A 12,239-nucleotide genomic window follows, 5' to 3' on the forward strand; every position below is an offset into this window, starting at 1 on the left:
CTAGTTTCTGGAGATAACTGAAAAACTTAGGCTGATGGATTTGGCATTTCAAGGCTCCCACACCTCTACTTTGCAGGAGCTCAAAAGTTTATTACTAACAGGTAACAATGGGCTTTCTTAGGCCTTCTGATTGTGACTGCTCTTTGGGAGTTTATGGAAATTTCTGAAAATACTGCAGTAAATTTCAAGGGATAATTGCATCTGCTCATAAACAAGCTGAATAATACTTTGTTGAATGCTGAAAATGCCCTGCTGATTACAGGTGTATGTAGAAATTCTCAAAAGACTATACAAACTGCATTATAATACACCTGGCAGTTTATGGTTAGAAGGCTGTTCCTTATTAACTAAGAAGATTTTTTCCTTTACTGTTTCGAAATGGAGTGCTTTATTTGAAAGTTATACATTTAGAGTTCTGAGTTATTTTGCTTCAATCTTTAAATAAATAATTCTGTTAGAATGAGCAAGAACAAAGACACCTTTGCCTCCTTCCCCTTCCCCATGGGACAGTGTTCATTTTCAGTTTCAGGACATTAATATTTCAACAGTCACACTGGATAAAACTGAACAATGGATGAAATGTAATTATTTTCCCTCGTGCTTCTGATGTGATCTTATCCAAGTTCATTTCTTATTTTATATTCTGGTGAATTCATCCATAAAGCATTCACTATTGATTTTTTTAAAAATTGCCTTTTGAAAAAGCTGTAGTAAAATTTTTAAAAAGATGAAGAGGTAACTGCATGTAATTTGCATGTAATGCTAAGCCCAAACCATGGCTTAGTGCGAAGAAGTGAACGTGGAGGTGTCAGTAAAGGAGATGGCAGCAACTTTGCTCCTCCCTGGTTGTTTTTCTGCTGTGCCGTCCTGAGCTGCAGTTTGACTTAGTGTCATCTGAACCTGGACTCCCTCCAGACAGCGGCGGAGCATATGCCCGTGCCGCCCAGGGCGGGCACGCTCCTGAGGGGGACGTGGTGCAGAGGGTGCCCTCCCAGGTGTGGGATAGCCGCTTGGGTGCCCTGCAGCTGGGGGCAGAGTGAGCCGCCCATGGCGGACATTCAGTGTGCTGCCTGCCTGCAGCTCCCAAGCCTCCCCCAAGCTGTCAAAATGAAGGTGGAAGGGGGGAATGCCACCGGCAAAGCAGTGCAGCTCCCCCCTCTTACCCCGGCGGCTCGGGGTAGGCTTGGGAGTCATAGGCGGGCGGCACACCAAATGTCACCACCCTCAGTGAGGGCACCTGGGGTGGTCCACCACCCCTTTCTACGCCCCTGCCTCCAGAAAAACCATAAGCTGTAAATCATAGGGCAGCTTATGGCCTTTTTTGAGAGAGCTAAACCATGAACCTTTGTTTGGATGATATGTTAAACCAAAACATGCCCTAGCAGAGTGCAGCCACAAAATGACTAGGGAGCAAAGCAGCTGCAGTCTCTTTTCTAGGAGCTTATTTTGCACTAAGACACTGGTGGCGCTGTGGACTAAACCACTGAGCCTAGGACTTGCCGATCAGAAGGTCGGTGGTTCTAATCCCCGCAACGGGGTGAGCTCCCGTTGCTCTGTCCCTGCTCCTGCCAACCTAGCAGTTTGAAAGCACGTCAAAGTGCAAGTAGATAAATAGGTATTGCTCCAGCGGGAAGGTAAACGGTGTTTCCGTGTGCTGCTCTGGTTCGCCAGAAGTGGCTTGGTCATGCTGGCCACATGACCCGGAAGCTGTATGCCGGCTCCCTCAGCCAATAAAGCGAGATGAGCGCCACAACCCCAGAGTCGTCCGCGATTTGACCTAATGGTCAGGGGTCCCTTCACCTTTACCTATGCTTTGCAAACCAAGCCAGCATGTACTCTTCTGCACAACTGTTAAATTTTGTGTGCTTTAGTTAAATAGCTAGGTTGGTCTGAGGAAGTATTCTGAATTCTCATTGGTCTTCCTTGGAACACTTAATGTTTTCAGTAGCTAAGTTAACCAAAACATGTAGTCCTCAACATGCATATGTTTTGTGTCGCTGATTTCATCTCTGTTCTGCCTTGTCTATATTTCATCTGTATCTTCTGATAAATGAGAAAGAGCAAAGTAAATTGATGGTTATTCTGTAGTCTTAGTGAAATCTGCCTTGGCTCCTTTTTCTCATCTTTCATCTGCTTTGTACAGATGTCTTCCTCTGATGCTTCTCAACCTCTGGCATCTTCTCCTTCTCTGCAAGCTGCTTCTGAGAAAAACAAAATAGAGGTATCTCCTCTTCCTTGTGTGCTTGTTGCATGCAGATGCTTTCTACGTTGAATTTGAATAATGTTGAAAAGTATTCTCTAGGCCAATCCCATGATTTGTCTGTAAACATTTTAATTTAAACCACAAGTGTTATTGTACCCCTCCTTTTAAGGTAAACTGAAGAGATCCATTCAGCTAAACTTAACTTATATGGTTGAGAGTTGAGGTGGTCGTTGTGTCAATATCGCACCTGTTTCCTGTTCTGTTACAATAGTATATGGAGTTTTGATACCTTTCCACAGTTAGTGTTAGTGCAGGTGTAACGCTACACTGTTTTGAGGCTTGACAAGACAGGGGATGGTACTGAAACCCAAATTTCATTGTCTTCCTAGGGTACTTTAAATTACCTGGGTAAGACCTCTACCATTTATCAGGAATTTGAATAGATGTGAGAAACAGTCAGATTATGACATTGTACTATTACATCTGAAGAAAATATTTGAGAGCTTAGTGTGATCCTGCAATCCTCAGTGAGTGTCTTCTTGAAATCTATGCATTTGTCTCAAGAGCCAGACGTTGTGAAATACATAAGCAGCATCAAGCAAGTAAAAAAAGTCTTGGCCTAAGAGCAACCAATATCTGCCTCTTCAACAGTCAGTTCCAGGCCAGGCAATTCAGCTGCTAAGTGTCCATTGGAACATCAAAGAACAAGGGAAACCACTTAAGTACACTTTTACCCTGTTACAGTAACTATTGTATTATTTATTTTATTGTATTTGCAATACATTTCCCGCCAGTTTCAGAGCTTCAAATAAGAGGCAAGGTATAAATATGCCTAAGTAAATTAACATTATCTTGGATGAAACTATGGCTGTCAGTGTTTTAAATGATTATCGTATCTGAAACTCATAACAGAACATCTTTCCCACAGAAGGAAAAGGAAAAAAGGAAGGAAGAGAAAAAGAAAGATAGAGAGCCAGAAAAACCTTTGAAATGCTTAGGAGTTGAAAAAGTAAGCTAATTTTTTCTCTTACTAAAATATATTTTTTGTGTATATTGTTATTTGTAATGTGTATTTAAAATGCATGAAATAGAAGTCGTTTGAATCATTTTGAAAGCTTAAATATGACACTGCTACCTAGCAGCATGAATTGCATGGAAATCTCAGCTGGAAATACTAATGAGACAAAAAAAGCTCATGACAGCTTCCATCAAATGTATCCACAAGAGAAAAGAAACTTCCATTCTCTCATTCTCGGATGGCCTTGGGTCTCTTCTTCCAGCTGCCTTTTCGTGCTAATAATAGCTGGCACAGGTTATCTGGAAAAGGAGAGTGATTTGCTGTGCCTTTTAATAAGAGGGAGCTTGGCTTGCATAAGATGACAGTATAGCAGGGTTCCAAATCTGTTTTAAATCATCCTGTACAGCCAACTGTTGCCAATTGCTCTTTTAGTTTTCTAGAATGTTGTGAATTCTTCAGGGACAGTTATTGTTTTAACCTTGTACAGAGAAATGTACTAGAAATTAATGGCGGCATGGAAGCTGCCCTATTCTTTGATCTGTACATGGGTACTAATTTGATCAAAGCAGTGTGTTTAGTTCAACTTATGGGAATGCAGTGAGTTCTAAGATGCTGTTGTTTTATTGTGAAGCACCCCCTTTTTGCTCCTATTGATGCTATTAATAAATAAAAGGATTATTTTTGTCCAGAAGAAAACCAGAGGAATGAAGAGCGCCGAGATTGTTTGTCAAAAGAATTGCTCTTTAAGTTGTGAAATAGAACATGTTTTACTACTGAAAGTGATAGTCCATGGATTCCTGAAGGAGTGATGGCTGATCTTTTATTTTGAGCCTTTGTATCCAAGACCAGACCTCTTTAAGAATGATAGTACAGTGGTACCTCATTTAAGAACAGTCCGGTTTAAGAATGATTTGGTTTACAAACTCTGCAAAACTGGAAATAGTGTCTTGGTTTGAGAACTTTACCTTGGTCTAAGAACAGAATCCGAACAGTGGAAGGGCATCAGCGGCGGGAGGCCTTATTAGGGAAAGCACGCCTCGATTTAAGAACAGTTTTGGTTTAAGAACGGACTTCCAAAACGGATAAAGTTCGTAAACCAAGGTACCACTGTCTTGGGAACTACCTGCCAAGCTAGGCAAATAATCTTAACTCAGTATTTACAGTTAAACCATGTCACTCCTAATGTAGTAAGGGTTTTGTTTCCTGTCTCTCAGTTAACCTACAGTATATGTAGCCATTTTTTTCAGACCCTGTATAAGATTTTTGGCTCAGCTTGTCCACTTCTCACATAGATGCTTCAGTCACTAAGCAGTGCTTGATGTTACCCTGAAGCAGGGCAAGCAGTTGCATGAACGACTTGTGTATCTGCTCTTTGTGCTTCTTATGCAGGCCTAAGAACATAGGAAGTTGTCTTATACAGAGTCAGACCATCTATATCAGTGTTGTTTCTACACTGACTGGCAGCTCTCCAGAGTTTCAGACAGAAATCTTTTCCAGACATCTTTACCTACCTGGAGATGCCAGGGAATTCATGTGCTTTACCACTGAGCAGCAGCCCCTTCCACAAATCTTGATTGGGGTCTGTGTACATGGGTCTTTTGTGTTTGCAGCCTCTTGAAGGAATTACACATATTTGCTGTCCATGACCCTTTCCCATATCTTGTTGGAAAAATCGTAGGCACTCCCAAGCCCATCAGAAAGTGGGAGTAGACTTGGGATACCAAATCCAGTGATAAGTGGAACAGTGCAGATGGAGCATTGTCTGCATTGGAACTCCTTTCCCTAAATTCAGAACTGTGTGCTGGAATGGCCCCAGTTCAGCCATCCATGCTACAGGTTTCTCTTTCCCTTGTTTCCCTTTCACTAGGGTGAATTGCTAAGATAGTGAAGGACTTACATTGTGCTCCTGCTGAACCAAGGAGGCATAAAATGAAAGAGAGGTGAGATAGAGGCAGAAATGGAGCAAACACATATATATTTTTAATGAAAGAAGGAAAGGGTGTGTGAGAGAAGAAAGAAAAATGGAAGTAAACAGCGGCTTCAGACTTCAGGTTTATGAAGATTAGAATGTGGTTAAGATTAGATATGGTAAGACCTCTGGGATGAAGAAAGAGGTGATAGCTGAGAGATGGTGCAGACAAAGATGTTTGTGCCTGGGGAGAGGGGAAAGGGTAGCCTCTATGATCTGGAAAAAGAAAGTGCCACTAGGAAATGGGGCTGCAAATGTTTCAGTCTGAGAAAGAGAAAAGGGGAGCAATACAGATGGACATGCAGACTGTGATGTTACAGAAGGAAAAGGCATCCTATTGAGTAAGCAGAGCATGCCAAGAAGATGGGAATAAAGAGGCTTAAGAGAAAGATTTCATGGTAAGGGTTACAAGGAAAAAGGAGGTTGGATTAAACACGAAATTAAAATGACAACAAAAGTGCTTTCCAGTGATTATTCAGTTAACATAGAAGTTGCATTCAGAGTGATTAGACTTTCTGCATCCCTTTTCTATAGCTAACAATTGTTTTCTCCTCACAGTGGGATGCAGACAGCATATGCATCTCACTGCAGGGAAGATTGTGGCATGCATGCCCTTCCAATGTTTCACCAGGGATTAAAATCATGTGTGCAAGATCACTCATACATTGCCTTTCCCTCCTTCAGCAAAACTTCAAAGACATTCCTCATTATGTTGAAATTAGCTGTAACAATGTTTGGTGTTTATATATTTTGTTTTATTACAACAAATACATTCGGGTTTTTCTTTTTTAAAAATTATTGTGTATACATTTTCTATTTTTCTACGTACACACATTTTACCATCATACATAAATTTTGTTCTGATTTCCCAACCTTACCTTCAATGTTATTCTTAACAAACTAGGCTGGAGTAACAAACAGATAGGCAGCAAAAGATGTATTTGGGTTTTTCATAGGGAAAAATCCCCCCCCCATCTCACCTTTGTAGTGAGGGAGGGCTAAAAAAACATTCATTATCATGATAAAATTTGTGTTCTCTGAATCTTGGTTTGAGTGGCAGTTCTTGTTCACGCAGCAATTATGGATACTAAAAGATTAAGTGACAGCTTAAAGGCAAATAAAATTAATTTATGTGGCCAGTAATCATAGCATCGTAGATTGGCTTCTGGCAGTGAGGGTCAGAACAAGTTACAAGCTTTTTAATAATATGAACTGCAAATCTGCATTCTGATGGAGTGAAACAATTGCTGGTAATTATCATAGTTGAATACATTTACAGAGAACAACAGCAGTATATATAGCTTATATAAGGAGATGGGAGAGGGCTGGATTTTTTTATCACTAAACATGCATGTTCAGTATTCATTCTCTATTCTCCAAAAGAATGTGTAACCAATGAAGGCAAGACAAAAGAATTTCCATGTTTACCAGAGCTGAGGCCCATAAAATATGCTGTCCAGGCTGCTTAATAGTCTATAAAATGTTTTGAACAGCCAGTGTAATCCTAAGAAATCCATGTTTCTAGCCCTTATAGTTTGACAGTGTCTTGGCTGGTGGGGTCGGGAGGGAGAAAGTTCTAATATTTAATCTATATATCAGCCTGTCCACAAGTCCCCATCTCCAAAAGAATCTTTAGTCATCTATCAATAGAAAATTGCCTACCACTCTGGTATGGGGCCAAAGTGTTCCAAGAAAGCCACACAAATACCTGCTGGAACTTTTAAGTATGACATCATTTGCAAGTGGAAAAAAAGTTAAGTTGTCCTCTCATTTTTTGCAGTTCTTCTGCAGGCATACGTTGTCTCAATTTCTAGAATAATATGCCATGGGGAAGGAGGAGAGTTGTATGGCTTTATAGACTAATACCTAAAGACCTTCAGCTGCCAATAAGCAGCCTGTCCACCCTTTATTCCTCCAGAAGCCGTGGCTTTTCCAGCAGTGGTGATTTATATGGCTTTCAACTTACCACTGAGACAAGGATCTTGAAAAATTAAGTATTTCTTCATTTTCTCCACTGAGGTTGAAAAATACTTCTTTTTGTAACCATCTTTTCAGCTTTTATGGAAGTAAATTATCTATTAATTCTACATAATACCATCAAAGGTAGTCCAACTAGAAAGATTTCCTTGCTTATTGATTCTCTTTTTGGTTCTCTGTAGAGTTATTACAGTTTAACTGCATCCATTAGAATATATTTCAAAAAGTGTTCATAGTGAAATTCATAGGCTGCATTGCCTAGCTGTTCTGGTGTTATTAATACAGTCCAATGAATGCATGACATTTTTCTAACACTTTGCTCCTTAATGTCTGTGGGTCAGAGAAGGCTCTGAGAGTGACTTTTGTTATCCAGGATGTGTTGTGAAATCATTAATTCCCATGTTGGACACTGCAAAACAAATAACTGCTCAAGCCTGCTTGGCACATCTTATATTGATCAATTGCCTGCTTTTGTGCTAGCCTAGAAAGAAACAAGGAAAGAAAACTGAATGCTGCTATTTCCTCCTTCTTTTTGATGATTTATAAATAAAATAATGATAGCATAACCATTTATGGATGAAGCTAAATGAGCAAGAGGTGATGAAACAACAAAAATAGATTGAGGAATGTTAAGCCTGTAGTTAGGAAAAGTATATGGGTTTACCTTTAAAATCATGCAGACCCAGCTGTGTGGATTTATTTAGATATTTTAAAACATTATTTTAAGCTCTTCACTTAATGGTCTTAATATGGTGGTATTTCCAGAACTGCATGGATATATTGTGGTTTTGTGGCATATTGCTGTAACTGCATCAGTACTTGAGTCTGTGGGAAAGAATATCAAGAAGGCCAAGATGCTGGTCATTGGAACATAGGTAGAGTTCTATCCCAGCATAGTTCAGACAGGATGCTGGACTGGATGAGATGACAGCCGTTTAATACATTTTCATTAACTCAGGGGCCACACTGGTTTACATTAACTACACAGCAGCATCTCCTAGATGGTAGCCCTTCTAGGAGAAGGAAAACTGATCCTAAACCTCTGCTGCTTTGTCGGATATCTTCAGTAGAAGAAAAAAGCTAAGGTGTAAATCCTATACAAATCTGGAGTGGAACCCCTAAAATGGTTGGATGGTGCATTGTACGCCGCCTCCTACTGCAGCCAAGCTGGTGCCAAACATACTGCTCTGTTTTCCTTTGGATCACATCAGTGGGGTTTTGTCATCTGGGCATCCAGGGAGATCCAGACTCACTGGCTAGGCTTGCATTCTGGGGAGGTCACTTTGATGCTGCTAACACAGCGGTTTGACTTCACCCCGGAGGCACAGTTCATTGTCTCTTGAGATAGATGGATGCCAACATTCTGATATGATGCTTTGAAGATAAATCTGATCATGTGCCCCAGAATTAGTAGATGCTTGCATTGATGGACACTAATGTGTATGTAGCAGACTTATGATTTGATCAATTAATTAATTAAATTGCTAAGCTGAGTCTTTTGCAGGAGTCTACTAAAAGATGAGAAAACTCAAATGGATTTATAAGGAACTGACTTATGTCTTAACATAGATGCATAAATAAGAATGTATGGTGCATAATGTAAGATGAATGTGTTTCCAACTCAAAGCAACAGCTTTGGTCACCTAGGGCAAACAGCTATTAGTTTTATTCCAGTGGGTTTCTAAATTCTGCATTTATACTTTTAAGTTATTTTTAGTCTTATTGTATCTCCTGTATACCGCTTAGAGATGACTGATTAAGCAAATTTGCCCCATATGTAAAGACTTCCATTGTAAGTGGACATATGTGATGCCAGTATATTTTAAGATATACCTGAGTTTATATATTGCTGTAATTTGGATATGGGCAAATCACTGGGGTTGTTCATACACAAGTTAGTTTATGTACTTTAACTTTCAGCTCGTTTTCATTAAATAGTAGTGTTCTCTACCTATTTTAATGTATTCTTAATCTGTACAGATAAGAAGCAATAAACTAAGTAAATCAAGGCAAGAAACATGTAAGTGAGCAATAGCTAAGTAGAATTTGGAACAAGGAATGTAGCTAATGAAAACTTGGAGAATTGGTGGGTTCAATTCTATAAGGAAAATGTTCCTTTGAAAACACTTTAGCATCCAGTAAATACAGTGGTACCTCGGGTTAAGAACTTAATTCGTTCCAGAGGTCCATTCTTAACCTGAAACTGTTCTTAACCTGAGGTACCACTTTAGCTAATGGGACCTCCCGCTGCTCCGCCGGAGCACGATTTCTGTTCTCATCCTGAAGCAAAATTCTTAACCCAAGGTACTATTTCTGGGTTAGCGGAGTCTGTAACCTGAAGTGTATGTAACCCGAGGTCCCACTGTACTTTCCCAAACCTTGGTTAAGGATGGCTTCCTTGAAGAAGGGAAAAATATTTTTCTTCCACAGTGGAGTGGATATTTTCCTCTTTCCTGGTAGGCAGTTTTATATATCACTCAATCTCTTAACTTGAGAAAACATAGGCTTGTACATAATGCCAAACAAATTATTTTCTTTTTATTGCTAATTATGTAGAACCTAGTCGAGAACCTAGAGCACAACTTAGATAATGGTTCATGTTTATTGACAGCTGATGCAGTCATTTGTGTTTAGGGCTGTTTCTAAAAAGGAACCCAAAGGATTTGTATTGCTTCTTTAAGCAGCATTTATATTCATGAAGGTCTCTCACCCAAACACATAATTAGCAATAAAAAGAAGTACCTGCTCCTTTAGAAGGAGAAGAACCCCAACCAGCCAGAGCAGGCAATTGGCCAGGCTTCTGGACATGGGAGTGACCTACCCACAAAATCTCAAATCTTCCCAGGATAAAATCTCAGTTGATTGGTTCTCGTTTACTCCACTACTGCATTCAATAACTGCTTCAGTGCTTGCACTGCCTCTCCTGATTCAGATATTATGGAGAAATAAAGAAATATTAACTGACAAGGTTGCACTAGTACTATACATTTATATATTTTGTTAACAAAAAGGGCTGAAAGGTGTGTTGAACAGCTTTTTCAGATGAGAAGCTTCAGCATGAGTAATAGCTTTTTTTAAATGTATGCTTATTGAAGTAAGTGGTATGAAAAGGGCATATGAGCTGTCAGAGAAAAATATCTGCAGGCCCATTGAAGATTTATAGAAAATTGCTAACATTACTTTCTTGCCTTAAGGGAGTTCTCAAATGTTTAGGCAATCATTTATAAACTTTATTGCCATCAGTGCAATAAAGGGGGAATGAATCCAGTTACTTTTCTATATAAACATAGTTTATTCTTAATGAGAGTAGAAGAAGGTTTTGTTCAATAATTTCGGAAGCCTTAAATTAGTTCCAAACTTGGTAGAAATCAACCTTAAATATTTTAAAGAAAGCTTTTTGCAGTAGCACATTAGAAGATGAACTTATTAGAAGAGTTCTTATTAGAGGCAAAATGTTTAAAGCAAATTAGACATCGAATGAGCATCTAAATTTTGACTTTGAATTTGGTAAACTACATTCTGTCACTTCCTGGCTGTTTCTAAAGTGGCTATTAAAGGTAAAGGTAAAGGGACCCCTGACCATTAGGTGACTCTGGGGTTGCGGCGTTCATCTCACTTTATTAGCCGAGGGAGCCGGCGTACAGCTTCCGGGTCATGTGGCCAACACGACTAAGCCTCTTCTGGCGAATCAGAGCAGCGCACGGAAACGCCGTTTACCTTCCCGCCGGAGCAGTACCTATTTATCTACTTGCACTTTGATGTCCTTTTGAACTGCTAGGATGGCAGGAGCTGGGACTGAGCAACGGGAGCTCACTCCGTCGCTGGGATTCGAACCGCCAACCTTCTGATCGGCAAGCCCTAGGCTCTGTGGTTTAGACCACAGCGCCACCTGTGTCCCTACTAATCGTAACTTTAGAGAATACTTAATTTCTACTTTGATATGAGAACTTTCAGTACTGGAATGAAGCTTAATCCAGGCAAGGCAAAGGTACTAATGATCAGTAGAAATGCTGCCTTGGCATTGGAAGTAAAAGTAGTCCCAGTGGAGTTTAGACTGGTCTCTTCTGTTTTTTAGGTGTGAGGTTAAGACATGTTCATTTCACCAAACTTTTAGTCTTAATACCTATGGAGTTTTTTGCTTTCTTTTGTTTTAATGGTCTTAGGCTCTTAATGCTCTCCATTTTAAAATATATTGAGATTTTACTGTTAGTAAAAGAGAATAAGGAACAGTATAATCATATAAGAGGCTTACAGTTACTGAAGCATACCATTTTATGTTACTCAGCCCAGCACTCAAATTGGTTGAAAATCACTGTGATTTCAGCTCAAATTTAGCACCATTTCACCAAGTGAAACCAGCCATTTTATTTGTAGCTCTTTGTAGCACTCCTCCCCCTCCCTCTTTCTCTCTCTGAATATTTAGCGTTAGGTTTGTCTGGAAAATTTTAGAAAAGTTTTTTTGTTTTTTTATGGCCAGTACTACTGTTTTGCTTCCACAACAGACTTTTGCTTGCACATTAGAATTTACCCCTCTCCTCTTCCCCAAAGCTTCCCATGTACCATCCACAAGGTTGAGGAACCCTCTGGATAAGCCTTTGGGGCCATGCAGGGAGAGGAAAGGAAGGGTAAATCCAATGGCATGAGCAGAAAGCCACTCGTGCTGTATTGGATACAACCCCTGAGTTCCACACACATTTTGGGGGCTGCCACTGCTGAATAACGCACAGTCGCTCTACCTGCTCTGTACCGTTGTTGATACCAAAGCTAATAAGAGAAAGGTTCTGATAGCCTTAGCTTTACTAGAGTTTAAAACATTGTAAAATTAATTTTCTGCAGAGGTTTGGGATATAGACTGCCCTATGTGATAGAAGGCCCAGTGGATTACATTCAAGTTGTCTGAAGGTTCATTTGAAATAATCTGGACATTATCTGGTCTTAAGTATAATATTTTTACACCTTAAATCTTACTTTTTCACTGTGAAGGCTGTATTGGATCAATGAACTCTTTCGAGCAGCTTTAAATATCTCCTGTGGTGCTGGCAGCAAGGACATGTTGAACTTAGAAGAGCAAT

At 39.8% G+C, this 12,239-nt stretch overlaps 1 protein-coding gene across 3 annotated transcripts in view; it reads left to right on the forward strand.

Annotated features, from left to right (window-relative positions):
- SMAP1 (small ArfGAP 1) overlaps positions 1-12,239 on the forward strand; it is a 64,447-nt gene that overhangs the window by 32,944 nt on the left and 19,264 nt on the right. For 2 of the 3 annotated variants that reach the window (XM_083497387.1, XM_083497385.1), the window contains exons 5-6: positions 2,144-2,221; positions 3,132-3,212. In XM_083497387.1, coding sequence (XP_083353513.1) covers positions 2,144-2,221; positions 3,132-3,212 — 159 coding nt within the window. The remainder of the gene's footprint in view (positions 1-2,143; positions 2,222-3,131; positions 3,213-12,239) is intronic. The other variant, XM_083497386.1, reaches the window with a different exon arrangement.

This window comes from Podarcis liolepis (assembly GCF_965112155.1).
Source record: "Podarcis liolepis genome assembly, chromosome: 3".
NCBI lineage: Eukaryota > Metazoa > Chordata > Lepidosauria > Squamata > Lacertidae > Podarcis > Podarcis liolepis.